The sequence below is a fragment of the Salmo salar genome, chromosome 22 (assembly GCF_965601325.2).
Source record: "Salmo salar chromosome 22, fSalSal1, whole genome shotgun sequence".
Lineage (NCBI taxonomy): Eukaryota > Metazoa > Chordata > Actinopteri > Salmoniformes > Salmonidae > Salmo > Salmo salar.
The window spans coordinates 25,956,319-25,983,116 of NC_138312.1; the positions used below are offsets into that span (position 1 = coordinate 25,956,319).

A 26,798-nucleotide genomic window follows, 5' to 3' on the forward strand; every position below is an offset into this window, starting at 1 on the left:
TTGGTTTGAGTTATTAACATGGTAATTCACAGGTGACTTTCAAATGTGTAATTACAAAACAGTTATATAGTGGAACAAGAGAATGTGTAATAATAACATCATTCGTCACACATGTAGAATAACCTTCATCAAGTGAATGTGTTATTAAGTGTTACCTAACCTATTGACACAATTGTCAACATGTTCATGGGATGATTATCTTATTGTGAGGAAACAGTGATAGTGATGGTCTAACATAATGTTTGTCTCCACAGCTCTCCACGATGAGCCCTACATCATGTTCTCCACAGAGAAGAAGTCGATGCTCTGCATCAAGTGTTTCAGAGACATGCAAGTGTGAGTGAAGCTCGTACTACAGCGACGCCACAGATTCAGACAGGAACGCTGTGAGTAAAGCTAATTGATGTTTCTGCTAAATTCCACAGAGAGAGCCGGATACACTGCATCGATATTGAGACAGCATACATGCAAGGCTGTGAGATACTAGACCAGGCAGTGCTGGTAGGTGAATTGTGACTTTTGTTCCCTAGATACATTGTGTGTTATCCCAGCTAGAAAAACAACGAGAGTTGCACACTCTATGTTTAAACTCCAGGTATTTATTGGGTAAACCACCAACGTCTCGGCATCACTGTGCCTTCTTCAAGGTAATATCATGAATGCTTGAACCAGGTTATGTAGACAAAACAGTGCAATTAGTGCAACCAATTACAATAGTGAGGGGTGTGTCATAATTATCAGGTTAATTAGAATTATTTTTGTGAAATTGTTAAGACAATAGTTTACAGCTTATTGAATATATTAGGCTATTGTTATCATTAGCATAAGATTATCATCAGCATACATGATTGTTTCATTGAATTTCACATATATATATTGTTTCCAATTTCATTCAATTTTTGTTACATGTAATATTTTGGTTAAACCATAATGCATAATAAGCATCAACAGGGGAACATATTGGATGTACGTGGATAAGCTGTAGAAATAATATATTCATTTATAAGACTTGTTCATAGAAAATATAATTGTTCATTAGAAGGGCCTGTGATCCAGTGGTGTAAAGTACCTAAGTAAAAATACTTCAAAGTACTACTTAAGTAGTTTGTTGGGTTATCTGTACTTTGCTTTTCTATTTATTTTTTTGACAACTTTTACTTTTACTTCACTACATTCCTAAAGAAAATAATGTACTTTTTCTTCTATACATTTTCCCTCACATGCAAAAGTACTTGTTAAATTTTGAACGCTTAGCAGGACAGGAAAATTGTCCAATTCACGCACTTATCAAGAGAACACGTGGGCATCCCTACTGCCTCTGATCTGGCGGACTCACTAAACACAAATGCATAATTTGTAAATTATGTCTGAGTGTTGGAGTGTGCCCCTGGCTATCTGTACAATTTAAAAACAAGAAAATGTCACCTGCTTTGCTTAATATAAGGAATTTGAAATTATTTATACTTTTACTTTTGACGTTTATTTTAGCAATTCCATTTATTTTTTATACTTAAGTATATTTAAATTCAAATACTTTTAGACTTTTACTCAAGTAGTATTTTACTGGCAGACTAACTTTTACTTGAGTAACTTTCTATTAAGGTATCTATACTTTTACTCAAGTATCACAACTGGGTACTGTTCCCACCACTGCTGAAATCAAAGTCAATATTGAGACCACTAGAGGTCAATGTTTTTAAACAGGATATCCAGTAGGCATCCCTCCGTAGTACTAGGATCTCGATGTTACCTACTCTCCTTTGTAGAGCAACATGCTCAATGCCTGTGTACATTCTGAGAACAACATGTTTCTAAGAGCTTGGTGAGAGCGTGGTTGTCCTATGGTTATTTTGCATACAACCTTCCACAACTTTCTGGGAATGGTGCAGGGTAGTTGCTTGGTTTTGGAACATTCTCAGCACATTTAAGGAATTTGACAAAAAAACATTATTTTCTTAGAATTTGATTACTTTAACAGAACGTTTCCTAAAAGTTCAAACTTGGTCTTTCAATTTTGGTAATGCTCTTGGAATGTTCTCAAACTGGTTTGACATTGGGAATGTTCTCAAATAGTTCAGTACTTCAGCATAATGTTTCCTACAGGTTTCCTCATGGTTCTATTCAAGCTAATGTTCTCAAATTGTTCTGAAAACGTTAAGAAAAGTTCAAGAAAAACGTCAAGAAAACTTTAGTAACATTCAGAGAACGTTCTAAGAATGTTATTTAAAGAGTAACTTTCATGATATTTTTTATTTTTTTTTACATCGAAACCCAGATGTTTTAGGATTAGTTATCGTGAAACACGTAAATTCTGGTCTTCATTTTGACAGTTTGTATATATTTATTTTGTCTATTAGTAGTAAATTAGTAGTAAATCTAGCTGTTTTTGCCCCTATAGTGGTTCAACTTTACCATTGAAATCGTGATGTAGAGGCACCTTGAGAAAGTACCTACCTCTACGTTATCTCAAGGGAGGGGTTCTGTATGAAATCCACTCCGTTCTAGATGTTCTGGGTGGTACCACCTCAAGGCTTACTATAAAAGCAGGTGACAGCGCGCCTTATTTGGCAATGGTATTGGTACTCTCAGTGGAGTTTGCCGATATATTTTGCATGATGCTTTCTTAACTTGACTACTGACGTTACACAAAATTCAAAAGGCAGTAAGACACATTTACGTTTTTGACAGTTTTTGCTTATCTTTTCATACACATCTATGTGCTTTTACAAAGAAAAACAAAACATGTAGGCTATCAGAATTATACGTTTATATTCGTAGCTACATCGATCAAAACAAGAAATAGATGACAATGCTATTCTTGTCAATTATTTTTATATTTTCACTACCATAATGTCTGATTGGTGGCGCAGTCTGCTAAAACAGTTGGCTCATATTTAGTCGTTATGAGTTCTAATCCCACATGGAGCAGTTGTCTTTTAAATTTTTTTAAATGTAATATACAATTTTCATCCCGTGCCTACACACTTCTAATTCTGAAAAGTGAAAGCATACCTGTGAGAGGGGTCGCCCTGGTACTGTAGTAGTTGTAGGTTTTTATGCAGTTCCCAAGACCAGTCTGTGAGTTACGTTGACCACTGGAAAAATAGTTCCTTTGTAAATACTGCAATGAGGATTGGATTGAATTGAGCCCCTAATCCTTCATTTGCAAGGTGATGTTTGCACTTCTCTTCCCAACACAATACCGCAATAAATGTTAGCCCACATTTACATTTTATTAGGGGGGGTGGGGTATTCAAATTTACACCGCAAGTGGCAATAGATGTCAGGAACTCGGCGTTATGCCACTGTGAGCTAACTGTCCAGAGCCGTATTTGTATGCAATGCACATAACTGTGCTTTAGTGATAAAGTGTTGGGATCAGGTACAACTAGATTTACCCACCCCCAAAATGAATATTTATAAGCAATTTCCCCCACCCACAACTTCTCACCAGAATGCATTTTTAATTTTATTTAAAGGTATTGGGCAATGGCTGAAATTGGGGGTGAGAGTTACTCTTTAAAAACATACATTCCATTCTGAGAACGTGAAGAAAATGTTCCATAGAAACAATCTTAAGTGTGGTCATGTGTGTTGGCTGCAGTCACTAATTGACCACACCTGATCTTAATGAGTGCTTGTTTCCTTCGAAATGGGTTCTATTTGGATAGACTGAAATGAACAGCTTTGTATGTGTAAAAAAATACAGTATGCTAGCTCCATCCTGGTGGCACAGTGGACTAATTCCATGGATAGAGAATAGAAGATTATATGTTCGAAGCTCTTTGATCCCATGTCAAAATAAAATGTGTTTGCATGATTGTTGCCTAAGGAAATTATATTCCATATGTTCAAACAAGTTAACTGAAAGTAAGTTAGCAATGTTATTGAATGTCTTATTGAAACATTCAATGAAAGTTTTAAGAAAGTTATTCAAAAACCTCTAAATAACCTATAATTTCCTTTCTCAGTGTTAATAAAACCCCTCATGAAAACCTTCAAGGAACCAGAGTAAAATGTTCTCACAACCTCCCTGCAACCTAAAAATAAACGTTCCTAGAACATGCAAAATTGTAACTACTACAGTATGTCAGGAATCATATTGCTTTGTTCCCAGAACCAATGTGAAACCAAAAAGATACATTCCCACAACTTCCAAGGACCAATGTGCGCTAGCTGGGATTACATTGATATTTCACAGTCACCACCTCTGAAAATCGCAGTTTTCCTCTGTAGGGGAGAGATTGAGCCATTTTTTACATTCAGCATCATCTAACAAAGATACACTACATGACCAAAAGTATGTGGACACCTGCTCGTCGAACATCTCATTCCAAAATCATGGCCAGTAATATGGAGTTGGTCCCCCCCTTTGCTGCTATAACAGCCTCCACTCTTCTGGGAAGGCTTTCCACTAAATGTTGGAACATTGCTGCGGGGACTTGCTTCCATTCAGCCACAAGAGCATTAGTGAGGTCGGGCACGGATGTTGGACACTGATGTTGGGCGATTAGGCCTGGCTCGCAGTCTACCTTCCATTCATCCCAAAGGTGTTTGATGGGTTTGAGGTCAGGGCTCAGTGCAGGCCAGTCAAGTTCTTCCACATCAACCTCGACAAACCATTTCTGTATGGACCTCGCTTTGTGCACAGGGGCATTGTCATGCTGAAACAGGAAAGGGCCTTCCCCAAACTTTTGCCACAAAGTTGGAAGCAGTGAATAGTCTAGAATGCCATTGTATGCTGTAGTGTTAAGATTTCCCTTCACTGGAACTCAGGCGCCTAGCCCAAACCATGAAAACAGTCCCAGACCATTATTCTTCCTCCACCAAACTTTACAGTTGGCACTATACATTAGGGCAGGTAGCGTTTCTCCTGGCATCTGCCAAACCCAGATTCGTCCGTCGGACTGCCAGATGGTGAAGTGTGATTCATCACTCCAGAGAATGAGTTTCCACTGCTCCAGAGTCCAATGGCGGCGAGCGTCACAACACTCCAGCTGACGCGTGGCATTGTGCATAATGATCTTACTCTTGTGTGCGGCTGCTCGGCCATGGAAACCCATTTCATGAAGCTCCCGACGAACAGTTCTTCTGCTGACGTTGCTTCAGAGACAGATTGAAACTCGGTAGTGAGTGTTGAAACCGAGGACAGATGATTTTTCGGCGGTCCCATTCTGTGAGCTAGTGTGGCTTACCACTTTGCATTTTAGACGTTGTTGCTCTTAGACATTTCCACTTCACAAAAACAGCACTTACAGTTGACAGGGGTAACTCTAGCAGGGCAGAAATCTGACGAACTGACTTGTTGGAAAGGCGGCATCCTATGACGGTGCCACGTTGGTATTTTATTAGGATCCCCATTAGCTGTTGCAAAAGCAGCAACTACTCTTCCTGGGGTCCACACAAAACATGAAACATAATACAGAATGACATAATACAGAACATCATTAGATAACAACAGCTCAAGGACAGAACTACATACATTTTTAAAAAGGCACACGTAGCCTACATATCAATGTATACACACAAACTATCTAGGTCAAATAGGGGAGAGGCGTTGTGCTGCGAGGTGTTGCTTTATCTGTTTTTTGAAACCAAGTTTGCTGTTTATTTGAGCAATATGAGATGGAAGGAAGTTCCATGCAATAAGGGCTCTATATAATACTGTACGTTTTCTTGAATTTGTTCTGGATTTGGGGACTATGAAAAGACCCCTTGTACCATGTCTGTTGGGGTAAGTGTGTGTGTCAGAGCTGTGTGTAAGTTGACTATGCAAACAATTTGGGATTTTCAACACATTAATGTTTCTTATAAAAAGAAGAAGTGATGCAGTCAGTCTCTCCTCAACTCTTAGCCAAGAGAGACTGGCATGCATAGTATTTATATCAGCCCTCTGATTACAATGAAGAGCTAAATGTGCCGCTCTGTTCTGGGCCAGCTGCAGCTTAACTAGGTCTTTCCTGCCGCACTGAACCACACGACTGGACAATAATCAAGATTAGACTAAACTAGAGCCTGCAGAACTTGCTTTTTGGAGTGTGATATCAAAAAAGCAGAGCATCTCTTTATTACCATCTTTGCAACCATTGAGTCTATATGTTTTGACCGTGACAGTTTACAATGTAAGGTAACGCCAAGTAATTTAGTCTCCTCAACTTGGTCATTACCAGATTCAGCTGAGGTCTAGCACTTAAGGAATGATTTGTACCAAATACAATGCTCTTAGTTTAAGAGATATTCAGGACCAGTTTATTACTGTCCACCCATTCCAAAACAGTCTGCAACTCTTTGTTAAGGGTTTCAGTGACTTCATTAGTTGTGGTTGCTGATGCATATATGGTTGAATCATCAGCATACATGGACAAACATGCTTTGTTTAATGCCAGTGGCAGGTCATTGGTAAAAATAGAAAAGAGTAGAGGGCCTAGAGAGCTGCCCCGCGGTACACCACACTTTACATGTTTGACATTAGAGAAGCTTCCATTAAAGAAAACCCTTTGAGTTATATTAGATAGATAGCGCTGAATCCGCAATATGGCAGCGGTTGAAAGCCATAGCACTTAAGTTTTTTCAACAACAGGTTATGGTCAATGATATCAAAGGCTGCACTGAAATCTAACAGTACAGCTCCCATAATCTTCTTATTATCAATTCCTTTAACCAATCATCAGTCATTTGTGTCAGTGTAGTATATGTTGAGTGCCCATCTCTATAAGCATGCTGAAAGTCTGTTGTTAATTTGTTTACAGAAAAATAGCATTGTATTTGATCAAACACAATTTCTTCCAACAGTTTGCTAAGAGCCGGCAGCAAGCTTATAGGTCTGCTGTTAGAACCAGTAAAGGCCGCTTTACCACTGTTGGGTAGCGGAATTACTTTGGATTCCCTACAGGCCTAAGGACAAAGACTTTCCTCTAGGCTCAGAATAAAGATATGACAGATAGGAGTGGCTATAGAGTCAGCTACCATCCTCAGTAGCTTTCCATCTAAATTGTCAATGCCAGGAGGTTTGTCATTATTGATCTGTTAACAATAATTTTTCCACCTCTTCCACACTAACTTTACAAAATTCATACTTGCACTGCTTTTCTTTCATTATTAGTTTTTTTTATGCATGAATATAATTGCTCACTGTTTGTCGTGGGCATTTCCTGCCTACGTTTGCCCACTTTGCCAATGAAATAATCATTAAAATAATTGGCAACATCAAATGGTTTTGTGATGAATAAGCCATCTGATTTGATGAAAGATGGATTTGAATGTCTTTCTGTCCATAATTTAATTTACTCAAGTTTTTTTCCATCATTCTTTATATCATTGATCTTATCTTCATAATAAAGTTTATTCTTCTTTTTGTTGAGTTTAGTCACATAATTTCTAAATTTGCAGTAAGTAGGCCAGTCAGATGCCCAGCCAGACTTATTAGTGTAACGGTTGTCGTCTGGAAAGGACCAAAATGCAGCAGGTTGTATACTCATTTTCTTTTAATAGGCGAAAGAAGGAAAACCAAACAAACACGTATACAAAAATAACAACAATGATGATGATGATGATGATGATGATGATGATGATGGACGAAAGACAGTCTTGTCAGGCATAGACAGCTAAACAAGAAACAACCTCCCACAAATCAAACACAACCACACCCTAATATATAGGACTCTCAATCAAAGGCAACTAGACAACCCCTGCCTTCAATTGAGAGTCCACACCCCAATTAACTACACATAGAAACAGACTAACTAGAAAGAACATAGAAATAGACTAACATATAGCAGTGACCAAAAACCCCGGAAATAATGAATCAAACACCCTACTACATAAACCATCACCCCGACACACATAAACAAAATACCCTCTGCCACGTCCTGACCAAACTACAATAGCAAATAATCTTATTACTGGTCAGGACGTGACAATTAGCCACTCCTTTTGCCCCATCTCTTTCAACCAAACAGTTTTTCAATTCCTCATCAATCCATGGAGCCTTAACAGTTATAACAGTCAGTTTCTTAACAGGTGCATGTTTATCAATAATTGGAAGAAGCAATTTCATCAAGTGCAGCGTCTGGATGCTCCTCATTAATCACATCAGACCAACAAATATTTTTAACATCATCAACATAAGAGTCACAGCAAAATCTTTTGTATGATCTCTTATACACCATTTTATGCCCAGCTGTTGGAACTTTGGTTTTCCTGGATATAGCCACTATATTGTGATCACTGCATCCAGTGGGTACGGATATAGCTTTAGAACAAAGTTCTACAGCATTAGTAAAAATGTGATCGATACGGTGTGGATAATCTTGTTCCTGTAGTGTTTGTAAACACCCTGGTAGGTTGGTTAATAACCTGAACCAGATTACAGGCACTGGTTACAGTAAGAAGCTTCCTCTTGAGTGGACAGCTTGATGAAAACCAGTCAATAATCAGGTCCCCAAGAAAGTAGACCTCTCTGTTTACATCACATACACTATCAAGTGTTTCACAGATATTATTTAGATACTGACTGTTAGCACTTGGTGGCCTACAACAACACCCCAAAAGAAAAGGCTTTAGATGTGCCAAGTGAACCTGCAACCACAACACTTCAATAACACTTCACATAAGATCTTCTCTAAGGATTACAGGGATATGGCTCTGAATATATACAGCAACACCTCCCCCATAAGCATTTCTGTCTCTTCTATAAATGTTATATCCTTGTATTTCAACTGATGTATCATCAAATGAATGATCTAAGTGTGTCTCAGAAATGGCTAATATATGAATGTTATATTATTTTAGCAAGTTATTGATTTCATGAACCTTATTTCTAAGGCTACATATATTAATATGGCCTATTTTCAGCCCTTTTGTCACGTCCTGACCAGCAGAGGGAGGTATTGTATCAGTTTTGGTCAGGATGTGGCAGGTTTTTTGTATGTTAAGGGTTTGTGTTGGGGATTGGACTCCCAATTGAAGGCAGGTGTGTTGAGTTGCCTTTGATTGGGAGTCCTATATAGAAGGGTGTGTTTTTCTTTGGGATTGTGGGTAGTTGTTTTTGCACTGCGTTTGTATAGCCTGTAAAACTGTTGCAGTCTTGCTTATTGTTTTTTCACTGTGGATGCTTTACTCTTTTTTTTAAATTAAACTATGAGTATCCACATTCCCGCTGCGCCTTGGTCCATTCCTGAAGACAACTGTGACAGAACTACCCACCACAAAAGGACCAAGCAGCGGAAGAGGAGGAAGCCACAGGAGAACAGGGTGGATGAATGGACATGGGAGGACATCCTGGATGGCAAGTGAGTCTACACTTGGGAAGAGATCCTGGCCGGAAGGGATCGCCTCCCATGGGAACAGGTGGAGGCACTCAGGAGAGTGGAGGCAGCTGGACAGAGGAACCAACGCGAACGTTATGCTGGAACACGGCTGGCGAGGAAGCCGGAGAGGCACCCCCAAGAAATGTTTTGGGGGGGCACACGGGTAGTTTGGCCAGGCCAAGGAAGAGCCGTAAGCCAGCTACCCGTGATTACAGGGAGGCGTGTATGAGGTGGAGGGCGCCATGTTACGCTGAGGTATGCACCATCTCGCCTATACGGACGCACAGGCCAGTCCGCCCTGTACCAGCGCCCCGCATATGCCAGGGTGAGGTGAGCATCGAGCCGGAAGGGGTGATGCCAACCCTGCGCTCAAGACCGCCAGTGCGCCTCGACGGTCCGGTGTTTCCCGCTATACGCAGGAGGTGCGTGTCTCTAGGCTGGCACGTCCCGTACCAGCCCCACGCATCAGGCGTCTAGTGCGTCAGCCCAGCCTCGCCAGTCAGGGGTCGCCGGAGTCGCCCGCCAGTCAGGGGTCGCCGGAGTCGCCCGCCAGTCAGGGGTCGCCGGAGTCGCCCGCCAGTCAGGGGTCGCCGGAGCCGCCCGCCAGTCAGGGGTCGCCGGAGCCGCCCGCCAGTCAGGGGTCGCCGGAGCCGCCCGCCAGTCAGGGGTCGCCGGAGCGGTCCGTCTGCCAGGGTCAGCCCGAGTGGCCCGTCTGCCCGGCGCAGCTATCGGCGCCACCGAAGTGGGCGACACCGAAGGTGGAGCGAGGTCCACGTCCTGCACCTGAGCCACCTCCAGGATAGGTGGGTTGGGGAGGGAGGGTGTAGCACAGTGCCGTCGGTGACGGCAGCCACCCTCCCTTCCCTCCCTTATTGTTTAGGGGTTATTGTTTATTGGTTTTGTTGGGGTATTGGGGATTTTTTTGTTTTCTTTTTTTTAGGTGCATTCCGGGGTCTGCACCTTGAGGGGGGGGGGGGGGTACTGTCACGTCCTGACCAGCAGAGGGAGGTATTGTATCAGTTTTGGTCAGGATGTGGCAGGTTTTTTTTGTATGTTAAGGGTTTGTGTTGGGGATTGGACTCCCAATTGAAGGCAGGTGTGTTGAGTTGCCTTTGATTGGGAGTCCTATATAGAAGGGTGTGTTTTTCTTTGGGATTGTGGGAGTTGTTTTTGCACTGCGTTTGTATAGCCTGTAAAACTGTTGCTGTCTTATTGTTTTTCACTGTGGATGCTTTACTCTTTTTTGAATTAAACTATGAGTATCCACATTCCCGCTGCGCCTTGGTCCATTCCTGAAGACAGCTGTGACACCTTTCCTGGGTAGCTTATCAGAAATAGACATAATATTGAAAAGAGCAGACAAAACAAGAGAAAAAAATACATTCAGCAGTCCATTAATCAATTGGTGTGTGTACTGCGGGGTTAAGGCTACGAACCCATAGGCTTGGCTCTCTCATCCCTTCCAGGCTTCTGGGAGAGAGGGTGGACAATGAGTCGGGTGGGTTTTCCAATCCTGTGGGCGCGCTCCACCTCAATCTTCCTGTGGTCAATTTTCAATTTCTCAGAGATCATTTCCCTCACTTTGTCCTCAGACTTCATCCATGTCTCATGTGGAGATTCTGCAATTCCGTCCACAACCATGTTTCGCCTTGATTGTCCCCCGAGATAGTCTAATTATCTGTCATTGTTATCATGGATTCACACACAGAACTGATGTCCTCTCTCAATGACTTACAGATTGCTGTCATCTTGCCGTTCTTCTGTTTTAACTCGTCGAGCTGACCCTGGGAGAACTGCAAACTGTTCTTCAGGTCCTGGATCTCTCTGGTCTGGTCATCCATTCTTTTATTAGTAGAATCCATGAGTATTTGGACAAAACCCTTAACTATTTTCTTGTTGTTTTAACAACTGCTTATAGGTCTCTTGTTTGTTTAAAAGATCCTTCCCGTGTGATGGAGACACCACTGGCACTGTCCTCAACGGTACTCCCGCCGGCTTTGGTCTTTGTCATGGTAGCTAGCAACGTATGTTAGGCTGTTACTCCTCGCAGTTCCAGACAGGGCAGGTCACGGGGAAAATTGAAAACAACAAACAGCAGGGATCTAGACAGCCAGAAACTCGGGATAATTCGCGGTCCCAGCCACAATGGCTAACCGCGTCGCAGGCTGAGTTCAAGAACACCTCGCTAGCTTAATGTCCAGCTAGCTAGCAGGTTCGCTAGCTGCGATGCCAAATAGCTCCTCAGACCCGTCCTTGATCGGCAAGATCACTGGAAAGTTGAAAGTCACTGAGCTCTTCAGTAAAGTCATTCTACTGCCAATGTTTGACTATGGAGATTGCATGGCTGTGTGCTCGATATTAATTTTATTTTTTGAATTTTTTTACACCTGTCAGCAACGGGTGTGGCTAAAGTAGCCAATTCCACTAATTTGTGTGTGTGTGTGTGTATATATAGTGTATCTGCATACATGTCAGGATGTGCTGTATGCCTGGAAATAATCAGAATTAATGTAAACATTACAGTTTTTAAAACATAGCTTGTCCAAAAAAAAGTGGTCTCTTGACACAATTTACTCCGGGTATGAGGTAAGTTGAGCTGCGGGACAGGGTAAATTATGCTGCGTTCACAAACTAGTAGGAACTAGGAAAGTCCGAAATTTCCAACTTGCTAACTGGTTGAACGTGGCACATGTATCGGCACAGGTATAACTACAACCAGTTAGCAAGTCAGAAATTTCTGTTTCATAGTTCCATCTAGCGCATGAACGCGGCAATAAGCCCCCTACAAATTGCTGTATTGAATGAAATATTACCACTACATTTTAAACCCATTCAAACACAATTCAACACAATCACAACAGCTATTTGTCATTGAATAATTTTAAGCATATTTTAACACAGGCTTAATTAACACCTAACAAACCCTTTGTCCTTTTTTACACTCATCAATAGGCCTTGTTACGTCATATGCCAGTGAAAATGCCTTGCATTACGCCTGGGAAGAAAACACTTCAATTAGCTCAAATTGCCATAGGCTCAACTTATGCCAAGGCAAAAAAAAATCTAAACTCAGCAAAAAAAGAAACGTCCTGTCAGTGTCAACTGCATTTATTTTCAGCAAACTTAACGTGTAAATATTTGTATGAACATAACAAGATTCAACAACTGAGACATAAACTGAACAAGTTCCACAGACATGTGACTAACAGAAATTGAATAATGTGTCCCTGAACAAAGGGGGGGGGGGTCAAAATCAAAAGTAACAGTCAGTGTCTGGTGTGGCCACCAGCTGCATTAAGTACTACAGTGCATCTCCTCATGGACTGCACCAGATTTGCCAGTTCTTGCTGTGAGATGTTGCCCCACTCTTCCACCAAGGCACCTGCAAGTTCCCGGACATTTCTGGGGGGAATGGCCCTAGCCCTCACCCTCCGATCCAACAGGTCCCAGACGTGCTCAATGGGATTGAGATCCGGGCTCTTCTCTGGCCATGTCAGAACACTGACATTCCTGTCTTGCAGGAAATCACGCACAGAACGAGCAGTATGGCTGGTGGCATTGTCATGCTGGAGGGTCATGTCAGGATGAGCCTGCAGGAAGGGTACCACATGAGGGAGGAGGATGTCTTCCCTGTAACGCACAGTGTTGAGATTGCCTGCAATGACAACAAGCTCAGTCCGATGATACTGTGACACACCACCCCAGACCATGATGGACCCTCCACCTCCAAATCGATCCCGCTCCAGAGTACAGGCCTCGGTGTAACGCTCAAACGCGAATCTGACCATCAACCCTGGTGAGACAAAACCGCGACTCGTCAGTGAAGAGCACTTTTTGCCAGTCCTGTGTGGTCCAGCGATGGTGGGTTTGTGCCCATAAGCGACGTTGTTGCCGGTGATGTCTGGTGAGGACCTGCCTTACAACAGGCCTACAAGCCTCAGTCCAGCCTCTCTCAGCCTATTGCGGATAGTCTGAGCACTGATGGTGTAACTCGGGCAGTTGTTGTTGCCATCCTGTACCTGTCCCGTAGGTGTGATGTTCGGATGTACCGATCTTGTGCAGGTGTTGTTACACGTGGTCTGCCACTGCGAGTGCGATCAGCTGTCCGTCCTGTCTCCCTGTAGCACTGTCTTAGGCGCCTCACAGTACGAACATTGCAATTTATTGCCATGGCCACATCTGCAGTCCCCATGCCTCCTTGCAGCATGCCTAAGGCACGTTCATGCAGATGAGCAGGGACCCTGGGCATCTTTCTTTTGGTGTTTTTCTGAGTCAGTAGAAAGGCTTCTTTAGTGACCTAAGTTTTCATAACTGTGACCTTAATTGCCCACCGTCTGTAAACTGTTAGTGTCTTAACGACCGTTCCACAGGTGCATGTTCATGAATTGTTTATGGTTCATTGAACAAGCATTGGAAAGTGTTTAAACCCTTTACAATGAAGATCTGTGAAGTTATTTGGATTTTTACGAATTATCTTTGAAAGACAGGGTCCTGAAAAAGGGATATTTCTTTTTTGTGTATGGTCACATATAAACAAGGGTGGCTCAACATACCCCACTCTCCCCTAACGCACTCACGACTCCATGGCCTAGTATGAATCTCCCTCGGCAACTCTGTTTCCATGCTGTATTTTACTTGACATAATATAGGATGCTTATGTTGTCGATTTTGAAAAGATACCGGGTGGGTCTTGAGTTTGAGATAAAGCATATGATCATGTGTGTGGTTTAGTTACAGGTGAGTGAGAATATATACCATGACAATGTGTGAGCCTTGCTTTCTCTGTAGGCAGTGAAGGAGCTGCAGACATCGGCCCGTGAGGCTATTATCATGCTGAGGGCCATGATAGGGGAGGTGGGCTCCAATATGGAGGAAGAGGAGAATGCAATCTGTAACATCTTCACCAGTATGCAGGTAAGACATCACTACAGGACTCTTTTCAGGTCACCTGAAAAAAAAAATATTATGTTGTTATTGAGATTTGAATGTATTAAATAAACATTGTGAAGTTTAACTATCTAAGTGCAACAATAGTGAAACAATAAATATGATTCCATATTTGAATATGTGATATGCCCTTTAAATGGAATATATAACTTTGAAGATGCTATGATGGTGCCTCACCACTGGGTGACTCTCTTGCTCTTTTTGTTAAAAGTTTGCAAGGGTCTTCAGCTCTCAACAAAAACTCCATGAATGGACCAATCCCATACTGGTACAATTACAAGACAATGTGTACCACAAAACTACATTTTAGAGGAAATGAATCAGAAGTTAAATCCCCAGACAGTTATTTTCAAAAATGGAGGGTGGCAAACAAGGCCAACAGTCTTTTTCACATTAGACCGACTACTAGCAGACGTTTCCATATCCATTTTCCTTGTGGTTAACTTTTTCTCTGCTCTCAACTGACAGGAAAGACTGGCTGAGAGGAAGAAAATTCTGTTGCGAGCGGCTCAAAGGTACTACATTACTTTGCTATGAAACTGTTGCTTTGATGCCAGAAAAACTATGGATAGGAAATCTGATAGGCATGGATTGAATTTAGCAATTTCCCCTAGGTCTCAATGTGCTTTACATTGTCAAGTTGTACATAGTTAGAAAATATTTTTTACCAATACGAATGTATTGCAGCGATTATTTCGTTCACACCCTGGTTGTAGGCTTGTTTCTATTTGGCCCCATGAGATAGACTTCACAGTAAACAATTCAAACAATAATGACTAGGCAAACAGAGTGAGGACTGCTTTAACACAACTACTCATCGTTCCACGTCCACAGCTGCAGTTCATGGTTACATTTAATCAATGAAAATGTGTAGATAACCTCTGGTATTGATATTTACTCTCTGGTAGCAGTCCATTACAACTAGTGGAGCAGGAAGCTAGATCCTGAGGGCCACTGGACTGCAACATTACTGCCTCTGAAGTCTGTATGGGAGAGAGTGTATCAGGTTGCATTGTGTAGAGATCTTCATTGAGATTTTTGTGCCCCGTGTCCTCCATCTTTCTCGGCTCGCTGCCTAGAAGCGGCCCAGTGACTGTCTGGATTCCCAGAAGGGAGTTAAAGGCTATTTATGGCAAGCTGTGTGTTTCCGTCTCAGTGTCTGTCGGTGTGTATGTGTTTGTTACGGAGAGCAGAACATAGATAAGGACCTGGAAACATGAAGTATGGGTTTCTGTATTGCTTAACCCTCTGCATCAAGGGGATAGATGTGTAGTGGAAATGTGTGTGTGTTTGTAGCCAACATGAAGAAAAGGAGAAGGCGCTAAAGGAGCAGCTCTCACACCTTGCTGTCCTCCTGCCAACCCTGCAGGTTAGATCATCATATCTCTATATCCCCAGGCCTGTAATTAACAGTGTAGGCCAATAACTAGTTGTTACCTAGTTGATACCCATAAATACATTTGACAGTGGTATAGATTGTTCATTATTACCTGAACAGTTTATTATTCACGAGCCCTCCAGTGTGGTTGACCTCTGAACCTCTCTGATGCCCTCTCCAAGGTTCACCTGGTCACCTGCTCAGCCTTTCTCAGCTCAGCCAACAAATTTGAGTTTCTGGACATGGGATATGTGAGTACTGGCACTTTATATTCTGAAGAGAATCAAAGATAGAATGGGTAAATTAACCAGAGGTTTGCATCAAACATGGTGGCTCTCTCCTCCACAGCAACTAATGGAAAGGCTGAGGAGGATTTTGAAGCTCCCTCATCAACTGCGACCAGTGCAAAGCAGTAAAGTGAGTGTGGCTTGTCTACTCTGTTCTTACAAAACAATGTGACTTCAATCCACACTGCCCTTACAAAAAAATATTACCGTTTTGAAACTGCAATAAAAGTGCAGTAACTGCAGTTGATTGTGGTATTTTGGACGCAGTAATTGCAGAATAACTGCAGTGTACTGCAGTTTAACTTGTTATGGATAGGGGGCAGTATTTTCACGGCCGGATAAAAAAACGTACCCGATTTAATCTGGTTATTACTCCTGCCCAGAAACTAGAATATGCATATAATTAGTAGCTTTGGATAGAAAACACTCCAAAGTTTCTAAAGCTGTTTGAATGGTGTCTGTTAGTATAACAGAACTCAAATGGCAGGCCAAAACCTGAGAAGATTCTGTACAGGAAGTACCGTGTCTGACCATTTCTTGGCCTTCTTTGTCATCTCTATCCAAAACAAAGGATCTCTGCTGTAACGTGACATTTTCTAAGGCTCCCATAGGCTCTCAGAAGGCGCCAGAACGTTGAATGATGACTTTGCAGCCCATGGCTGAAAAACAGTAGCGCATTTGGTAAGTGGTCGATCTGAGAACAATGAGACGGGTGCGCGTGAAGAGTCCATTTTAGATTATCAGTCTTTGAACGAAAACAACGACTCCCGGTCGGAATATTATCGCTATTTTACGAGAACAATCGCATAAAAATTGATTTTAAACAGCGTTTGACATGCTTCGAAGTACGGTAATGGAATATTTTGAATTATTTTGTCACGATACGCGTCCGCGCGTCACCCTTCGGATAGTGTCTTGAACGCACGAACAAAACGCCGCTATTTGGATATAACTATGGATTATTTGGAACCAAACCAACATTGGTTGTTGAAGTAGAAGTCCTGGGAGTGCATTCTGACGAAGAACAGCAAAGGTAATCCAATTTTTCTTATAGTAAATCTGAGTTTGGTGAGTACCAAACTTGGTGGGTGTCAAAATAGCTAGCCCGTGATAGCGAGCTATCTACTCAGAATATTGCAAAATGTGCTTTCACCGAAAATCTATTTTAAAATCGGACACCGCGATTGCATAAAGGAGTTCTGTATCTATAATTCTTAAAATAATTGTTATGTTTTTTGTGAACGTTTATCGTGAGTAATTTAGTAAATTCACCGGAAGTGTTCGGTGGGAATGCTAGTTCTGAACGTCACATGCTAATGTAAAAAGCTGGTTTTTGATATAAATATGAACTTGATTGAACAAAACATGCATGTATTGTATAAGATAATGTCCTAGGAGTGTCATCTGATGAAGATCATCAAAGGTTAGTGCTGCATTTAGCTGTGGTTTTGTTTTTTGTGACATTATATGCTAGCTTGAAAAATGGGTGTCTGATTATTTCTGGCTGGGTACTCTCCTGACATAATCTAATGTTTTGCTTTCGTTGTAAAGCCTTTTTGAAATCGGACAGTGTGGTTAGATAAAGAAGAGTCTTGTCTTTAAAATGCTGTAAAATAGTCATATGTTTGAAAAATGCACTGCAAAATGTACTGCAAAATTACTGCAGTACATTTCTTTTAGTTATTTTGGACGCAGTATTTGCAACATACTGCAGTTATACTGCACACTGACTGAAATCTTTTTTTGTAAGGGTGAATTTGCATTTAATACTATACACACAGTAAATGTGTTGTCTCTTCCTTCAAAGAAAGGTGCTAGCCAAGCTCTGACCCAGATGATCTCTCTCTCCCCTCAGATTAACACAGACTACAGGGTTGAGTTTGTTCGCTGTCTGGAGCCCCTACTGCTGCTGGGACAGCGCCGCCCAGCCTCCATTACCGGAGCAACTAGTATTGCAGCCCTGTGAGTCTGCTTGTCCTTTAACTCTTGTGCAAAATATTCTTCGCTAATCTCTGTCTTTCAGTGTACAAGTGGGGCTTTTTAATGAGACCAAATCTCTGGACCCAAATGTTTGCACATATAAAATATGAGATGATATGAAAATCTCCTTAGATTAAAAGATGAGATATAATATAAACAATTCTTGGAAGCACAACTGGCAGATAGTGATAACCACAGAGAGAGGGAAGGAGACGCCATTATGAGCCCCACTATGTCAGTTATCCTGTCTGCCTGTAAGCTCTGGCCACAGACATGCTTAGGCTACGTAACTCACCTTTTTGGTGGCGGTCTTCCTGTTATAGCGGGCGCTAGTCCCGTCCTTTCCGTGCCAGAAATACGGGTGATAACAGTGGGCTGGGCCAGAGTGACCAGCGCAAAGCCAGGGTTCCAGGAAACAGCTTTTTCCAGCAAGGCTCTGTGTCTGTCTGGATATCACAACACAGTCTGGATCCCAAGCAAACCTTAACACACGACAGTATGTCTCTCAATACACACACATACTGGGGTGTGAATGTATTTGGCTGAAGTATAAAAAATAAAAAAAATAAAAATGACTAAAAGTATAAGATACAGTGTGGACGACTGGACCCAAATTCAAGGACTGGGCTTGCACTGAGTTTAGCTGTTACCAGAGTTTTAACAGAATCAAAATGTCGCCTTCCAGAGCCTTGATTCCTAGTTGGTGTAAGCTATAGTTGTAGGTATTTGACACAGACATAGAGATTCATTTGTTTTCAAATGAAATGGAGGCATTTGTTCTCATAAAATCATTCAGATGCAGACTCTCTCCCTGTCCATGTGGACACAAGGGACGCATGCTCCCTGACCAATTTTCCACATCAATCACTCCCAACTGTTCACAGGTCTGTAACTCCCCCTTTTCCCAAACCCCCAACATACTGACAGTCCTCCCTCCCAACCAGTGCCCCTCCATGTAGGATACGGAGTGGGTGGGGACGGCACTGAGCAGGCTGGCACTATTTTTATCAGAATTTCACAGAACTCTCCAGGATTCATCTGGTAGCTAGGCACACAGGAGTGGCGGGGCCAATTTGTTCCATGCCACTGATGTCACTGCTTTTGCCAATGTCTTAAATTGGTATCAGTGGTGGGGGCAGCAAGTGGATGCTCAGAGGACTAAATGCGTATGGCAGGGTGAGAAAGAGACACTCACAGCAAACAATCAGAGACTCACTCTCGGGATAGTTCTACTGCTGTATCAGGGCATGTGCCAGGCAAGAAATCAGGACTGAAAGCATTCCAGAGCCCAGGTAAGCTGCATGTCTTCTCCAGCTGTGTGCCGATAAAGTTTTCCGTAATTATAGAATATCTGTCTTTACCAACTGGCTAATGATATTTCCACCTGTTATATATTCCAGAGTTTATTCCGAGTTTCATTGGTAACATACATAGCCCTCCCTCATTCATGGTGTACAATTGTAAACTATGGCAAACATTTGGTTAAAATTGTAGTATTGAGTGTTAGGAAGGTCTGTTAAAGTGGTCTACAGTATTACATGAATAGCTATCTATTACTCCAGTGGTAGTCGTGGTGGTAAGGAGTGAGGGAAAGACAGGTCAGGGCCCGCTGTCTGTCTGTCCTGGTTGTCTCAGTCTTAAAGTTCACTGGAGACGGGGAGAATTTTATGTTTCATGTTCAGCCAGGTCTCAAAAGCTACTCAAGTACAGTCTTCAATATTTATCATTTCCATTTGTTGCAAAAACAGTATATGAAGCAATGGTTCTATTGTTCAAAATGTTATAGCAAAGTCATTTTCTAACCTGGAACTCGACAAGCAAATGTTTTACATTGTTAGTTGTAAACATGGCCTTCAGAATGCCATTATCTGAATAGCCTGTGTTGATATATGGTTTTGAGGTGCAGGCTTCAACTATGAATCGCTCTCTCTGGAGCATTAGCAGTGAGAAGACCTGAATATAATATGGAACATAACAGTATATTTATATAAAATGGGATAGATAGGCTGTAAAAGCTACTCTCTGATCCATTCTTTATGTAAGTATATAATTAGAGCCTTAAATAACTGTTACTTAGGACGAAGCTTCCCAATGAATGATGCCCTGTGGTTTTCTCTCCCCTCCCTCAGGCGCCATTCCCCCCTCTCCATGTCGTGCCGCTCCCCGTCCCTCAGTGACATGCCCCTGGGCTCGGCCGCGGGGAGAAAGTCCACCTCCCACCGCTACATCTGCACCAAGGTCCTCCTGGCAGAGGGGGGCGACACACCCTTCACTGAGCACTGCCGCAACTATGAGAACAGTTACAGGGTGAGTGACATGATCACAATGACAACAACTATGGGTAGAGTGACTTGGCCACTTCACTTGTGATAGGGTGTCTGTGATAGTGTTGGTGCGTGCGTGCGTACATTCATATGTGTGTGTGTTTGACACAGACCCTCCAGACTGAGATCCAGAACATGAAGGACCAGGTACAGGAGCTACACAGGGACCTGACCAAACACCACTCCCTTATCAACACAGACACCATGGGGGAGATCCTGGACCGCTCCCTGCACATCGACGGACAGATCTCCACCCAGTACTCCTCTGTGGAGACCATGAGGGCTCTGTTTGAAGAGGTACGTCCACAGGCCCCATATCTAACAGTAGCAATATGTTTAGGAGATCAAGCAGCTTATCAATCCTTTAATATATCCTATGTTTTGTGCACATGAATGACTTGGCCTTGTGAATGATTTGGCCTTATTAAAGGAAGTAAACATTATTTCCCTTTAGATTTGGGAGGAGACCTTTCAGAGGGTCACTAATGAGCAGGAGATCTATGAAGGTAAGGTTTACCCATAAACTAAACATCAATCTGTTGTATGTATGTACATGTGGACTTGGTAACATGCATCATGATCTAATCCCATCTTTGGATGTGATGCATGTGCTTTGTTCTGTACTTTGACATGGCATTTGTGTTCGACCACATTCTAGCACAGCTCCACGACCTGCAGCAGCTGAAGCAGGAGAACTTGTACCTGACCACCATCGCCCGACAGATTGGACCATACATCCTGTCTATCGCCAAGGTTAAAGAGCGCCTAGAACCCAGGTAATAATGATATACGGTTCCCTTACCAACTACAACTCCATCGATACAAAATACAGAAATTCAATGTCAAATATATAATTAAGTAAAATACTGGTCAATCCAGATTTCAGGAGCCCAAAGAGCTTCATGATGACCGCACAGAAACCATGCTGAAAATCTATGAGGACACCTCTATTGCCATGGACGCACATCACAGGTACCTCGCAACACATAACTGTGGTTAGTCTTTATACTGCAGAGAATATAAATAATGATCGGAAACTGGGACAGATTCCATTTTATAATCATGAAGGTGTTGTATGTACCCTCTCTTTGTTTTCCTTGGCAGTGAAGACCACACCTGTCCCACTGACAGTGACTGGGAAAGGAACATGGACAACCGCTCCCTTATAATACAGTCTGATGAGGCTTCCATCAAGACCAATGACTACCATTGGCCAGGAAGGCAGACAGCCAATTACAATGAGATGCCATTATAAAGCAGAATGTTACACTCCCCCCCCCCCCCCCCGTTTCCTGCGTGGCCTCCAGCTCAACACAACAGGACAAGGACAGCATGTGACATTCTCCTCTGTTCAGATAGCCGCTCCTGACATTTCATGGTAACATTTCTTGGCAGGGAGGTGTTGTCATCAGCTCAGAGGTGAGTCCTTAGACAAACAGGTCTCACAGGACTCCACTGACACTCACTGGACTCAATGACTAACAAACTGGAGTCAATGGACTCACTAAGAGGGCGGTGAATCCCCTCCAATCTCACTTGTCAATGTGGAAAGATAAATCTGATGGACCAGTAGAGCATCACCTCATTATGGACTGAATGGATGGAGGATCTGGAGTTTTATGCTGAGGAAGTGACTGTGACTACCATGTCTCAATCAACAATGCATGGTTTTAGACCTGCAATAACATACAGAGGGAGAGTGCTTCCTCAGTTGATATTTCTAAAATGGTCATATGTTGTTATGCTGTGTTGTCCTGAAAGGGCTATTCATTTGATTGTATGGTTCTAAAACCAACGGTTGTATTTGTATCATATGATCACTAGTTATATACAGTACATAGTGGAATGTATCTGATGATGTATGGCTTGTTGGTCCTCATCCTCAGGTCATAGATAGTGCTGGTGTGACCTCAGTAAATACAACAGTCAAATGTAATGATGCACATCAACTTGTATTGTCAGTGTGTTACCCAAGAATATGCAGCAAATTGGTGAAGCCGAGCTTTTGTGAGGGATGGCAAACATGTTGTGTCAGGCGCTGCTCCAGAATCTCCCATGTGTTCAATCGGCCATCGCATATGGTTTACATCGTTGTCATCCTCATCAAACCATTCAGTGACCACTCGTGCCCTGTGGATGGAGGAATTGCCATGCTATGGGGGCATAGCCATGGTAGCCGCAATACCCCATAATGACAAAGCAAAAAAATGGTTTTTAGAAACGTTTGCAAATGTATAAAAACCAGAAATACCTTATTTACATAAGTACTCAGACCCCTTGCTATGAGTCTCGAAATTGAGCTCAGGTGCATCCTGTTCCCATTGATCATCCTTGAGATATTTCTACAACTTGGAGTCCACCTGTGTTAAATTAAATTGATTGGACACGATTTGGAAAGGCACACACCTGTCTGTATAAGGTCCCACAGTTGACAGTGCATGTCAGAGCAAAAACCAAGCCATGAGGTTGAAGGAATTGCACGTAGAGCTCAGAGACAGGATTGTGTCGAGGCACAGATCTGAGGAAGTGTACAAAAACATTTCTGCAGCATTGAAGGTCCCCAAGAACACAGTGGCCTCCAATATTCTTAAATGGAAAACGTTTGGAAACCAGCAAGACTCTTCCTAGAGCTGGCCGCCTGGACAAACTGAGCAATCGGGGGGAAAAGGGCCTTGGTCAGGGAGGTGACCAAGAACCCAATGGTCACTCTGACAGAGCTCAAGAGTTCCTCTGTTGGGATGGGAGAACCTTCCAGAAGGACAACCATCTCTGCAGCACTCCACCAATCAGGACTTTATGGCAGAGTGCCCAGACAGAAGTCACTCCTCGGTAAAGGCACGACAGCCCACTTGGTGTTTGCCAAAAGGCAACTAAAGACTCACAGACCTTGAGAAACAAGATTCTCTGGTCTGATGAAACCAAGCTTGAACTCTTTGGCCTGAATGCCAAGCATCTCGTCTGGAGGAAACCTGGCACCATCCCTACAGTGAAGCATGGTGGTGGCAGCATCATGCTGTGGGGGTGTTTTTCAGCGTCAGGAAGACTAGTCAGGATCGAGGCAAAGATGAATGGAGCCGATAACAGAGAGATCCTTGATGAAAACCTGCTTCAGAGCGCTCAGGCCCTCAGACTGGGGCGAAGGTTCACCTTACAACAGGACAACGACCCTAAGCACACAGCCAAGACAACGCAGGAGTGGCTTTGGGACAAGTCTCCGAATGTCTGTGAGGGGCCCAGCCAGACCCCAGACTTGAGCCCGATCGAACATCTCTGGAGAGACCTGAAAAATAGCTGTGCAGCAATGCTCCCCATCCAACCTGACAGAGCTTGAGAGGATCTGCAGAAAAGAATGGGATAAACTCCCCAAATACAGGTGTTCCAAGCCTGTAGCGTCATTCCCAAGAAGACTCAAGGCTGTAATTGCTGCCAAAGGTGCTTCAACAAAGTACTGGGTCTGAATACTTATGTAAATGTGATGTTTTTTATTATTTAATAAATTAGCAAACTTTTCTGAAAAACTGTTTTTGCTTCGTCATTATGGGGTAATGTGTGCAGATTGATGAGGACTAAAAAAAAAGTATTTGAATAAGGCTGTTTGTTACGTAACAAAATGTAGAAAAAGTGAAGGGGTCTGAATACTTTCCAAAGGCACTGTATGTGGAAGTATCTGCTGTCAATATACTTTGAATCCCTCATTAAGTGTTTTCATTATTTTGTCAGCTACCTGTAAATATTTATCTGGTGTAAATACTATTCTTTATTTGTCCTTTCCCATTTTCTTGTTTATTAATTTTTTTGTCTGTTGAAGACATGTCTTTACAAAAACGTATTCCCATCTTATAAGAAAGTCATTGCTTCACCAGTAATTAATATCCCCCTTTGTATTGTGGATAGAAGCAGGAATGACCTCTATGCTGGAAAACCAGGCCTACATACAGATGGATGATATAGAGCACAGGGTGAAGGTTATTTACGTTACAGTATGTGATTTTAGGTCGGTTCAGCCCCGCTGCTTCTCAGAAAATATTGAGGTCAGGCTGAACCTTCAGAACAAAACAGGGCTGACTCTCCTCTGCAGAGGAGTCAGGGGTTCACACTCATTAAAAACACATTTGTGACAGCAGAGTAAAAAGTGAGTTTGCAACTGCTCTGGCCATCCACTGCCTCCCCAAGGTTGTATATCATCTCATTGAACATCTAAACCAAACCTTGTTTCATCCTCTGTCCACTACAGAGGATATTGATGACCTGTGACTGATCCCAGCCAGGTGTTGAACAGTAATTGGAATCAATGTTGATCCCCTCATCACCACGGTGACAGGTGCTGGGGCAGCCATAGAAAAATGTTAGAGGGCAAGAGAGTAGTCCCATGGGATTGGGGATCCTCAAGGAAAAAAAACATCTCACTAGCACCAACCGAACCTCTTCACATATACACATACGCTCACGTGCGCACGCACAAACTAACACACAGGCTCACTGACAATGTCAATGCATGTTAATGCAAGTCAATTTCCTTCACTATTCCCTGTCTCTCAGCTGTATAATTGAAGGCTGTCTCTCAGCAAAGGTTTCTAATCTGATCACTGTCTCTCTGAAGGTCACACTGTCCTCGGTCTCCACGGCTACAACAGGGAGCTGAGTTGCTGATGGAACAGAGTGACAAGAACACACTGCCCAGTCCACACAGGAGAACCACACACCCACTGAAACTAGGGCAGTGACACACACAGTATGGGTCTCACACACACACACACACACCAGCTGGAGTTCTAGAAGGCCTTTTTCCAGCTCCCGCCGTTAACATGCGTCATTTGACCTGATCTTTTCAGTGTAAACAGACAAGATCACAATGCGTCCATTAATCAACTACACTTGTATAAAAATGTGGGCACAATTAGAATATGTTCAAGATCAGGACAAAGACTGCATGTTAGAACCAGGAATAAACAGTCTAGGTAATTTGTAAAGTGACTATACATAGATAATAAACAGCGAGTAGCAGCAGTGTAAAAACAAAGGGGGGGGGGTCTCACCTTGCTAGTTTAAGATGAATGTACTAACTGTAAATCGCTCTGGATAAGAGTGTCTGCTAAATTACTAAAATGCAAATGTAAATCACACTCCTGTGGAGACAAGATAAAGACAATGTACAGTAGCAGTGTGGTAGCCTCTCAAAGCCGCCTGATCCCGAGAGCTTACATTAATGTTGCTGTGCAGCGTGAATCAGTCTGGTACAGCTCTAGATAATACACTGGGACCGTGGCCTTTTCTTGATTTCCTTCCATCTGCCTTTGAGTGTCGCAGTACGGAAGGAAGTAGGAGAAAACAGGGAACTGTTGACCCTTCCTAACAATGACCTCACATAGTGGTAAATACTGTATGTCTTCTATGTGAGGCTGACAAGGTGTGCAAAGTGAGAAATATTCTATAGGGAACAGCCTTACTGTCATTCCTTCTTTTACACAGAATCCTTGCAAAATTCCAAAGTAATGCTAAAACAAACAAAGGAGAAATTGCCTGTTCCACTTATGTATGCGCACGGTCTTGTTCCATGTAATATAACAATAAAACCCAAATCCCTGCAAAATCCTTCACCATTGGATGTCATTTTGGATTTGGTGATCAGTCCAATATTGATGAGGCATTTCTTACAATGCTTAAAATCCATACTCTTATGGCTTCGGAATTCACTCACAGAAAACCTCAGGAGGATCGTTGCTAACACAATGAAAGACCTGACAAACGGAGCTCTTTTTTTTGCCCAGAACAACAAATGCAGTCACTGTGTCCTTGACTGGGAGGGATCACAGGTGTGTGTGCCAGAGGATGTGTCAACCCAGTAGCACACCATGCAGGACTCAGGAGACAAAGCCCAGCAGCCCCTGTATTAATCAACAGCTGGTTGGGGCTGACAGCCCCTGCTCTACTCTGCCTCCTCTTCCCCTTCCTCCTCCTCCAGCCTCCGTTATCGTTAGGAGCTCAGCAGGAATGAATCATTAACAGATCAGTTACTCGTTAATTAAGACCTCTCCCAGATGCTCTCACAGGGGGAGAGAGAAAATGAAGAAAGGGAGAGAGAGGAAGGAGAAAGGCACTCAACACTGAAGCCAGCATGTGGTGTGATATGGGTATTTCAGAGATGGGGAGCAATCTTATAATTCCTATAGAGGCTCTTCTTCCTCAGAGATGCAGTGGAAGCTACATGAACAAAGACAAGGCGTATGCAGCCTTAGCCAACCTGATGACAATGAACCATACAAGGGTTAGCACACAGCAGGTACCCGGTACTTTCAATTCCAGGAGGCATAGATTATCACTCCAACTACATCGGGTTCATACAGGAGAGGTGGTAGACTATCAAGCAACACTACTGATGTGTGATGATCACAGGCCAATTTTAAGTTACATGCTGTTTCTCTTCTCCCATGTGAAAAGTGCACTGGTGCGGCACTCCACACAAGTGTCAGGAGAAGAACTGCATACCAGAGTGATTTCTCCCCTAATAGCCAAATCCTGAATTCTTCTTAGATTCCTTAGATTTTCTGTTCAAATCTACTTTCACAATGTATAA

At 42.7% G+C, this 26,798-nt stretch overlaps 1 protein-coding gene across 2 annotated transcripts in view; it reads left to right on the top strand.

Annotated features, from left to right (window-relative positions):
- LOC106582974 (RING finger protein 207) overlaps positions 1-23,990 on the top strand; it is a 28,852-nt gene extending 4,862 nt beyond the window's left edge. Inside the window, exons 5-18 of one of the 2 annotated variants that reach the window (XM_045705393.2) lie at positions 255-336; positions 426-501; positions 14,097-14,222; positions 14,724-14,770; positions 15,552-15,624; positions 15,816-15,884; positions 15,982-16,050; positions 17,776-17,882; positions 20,030-20,207; positions 20,336-20,521; positions 20,679-20,730; positions 20,883-21,000; positions 21,104-21,196; positions 21,293-23,990. In XM_045705393.2, coding sequence (XP_045561349.1) covers positions 255-336; positions 426-501; positions 14,097-14,222; positions 14,724-14,770; positions 15,552-15,624; positions 15,816-15,884; positions 15,982-16,050; positions 17,776-17,882; positions 20,030-20,207; positions 20,336-20,521; positions 20,679-20,730; positions 20,883-21,000; positions 21,104-21,196; positions 21,293-21,479 — 1,463 coding nt within the window. In that variant the 3' untranslated portion in view covers positions 21,480-23,990. The remainder of the gene's footprint in view (positions 1-254; positions 337-425; positions 502-14,096; positions 14,223-14,723; positions 14,771-15,551; positions 15,625-15,815; positions 15,885-15,981; positions 16,051-17,775; positions 17,883-20,029; positions 20,208-20,335; positions 20,522-20,678; positions 20,731-20,882; positions 21,001-21,103; positions 21,197-21,292) is intronic. The other variant, XM_014166625.3, reaches the window with a different exon arrangement.
- The last annotated feature ends 2,808 nt before the right edge of the window (positions 23,991-26,798 follow it).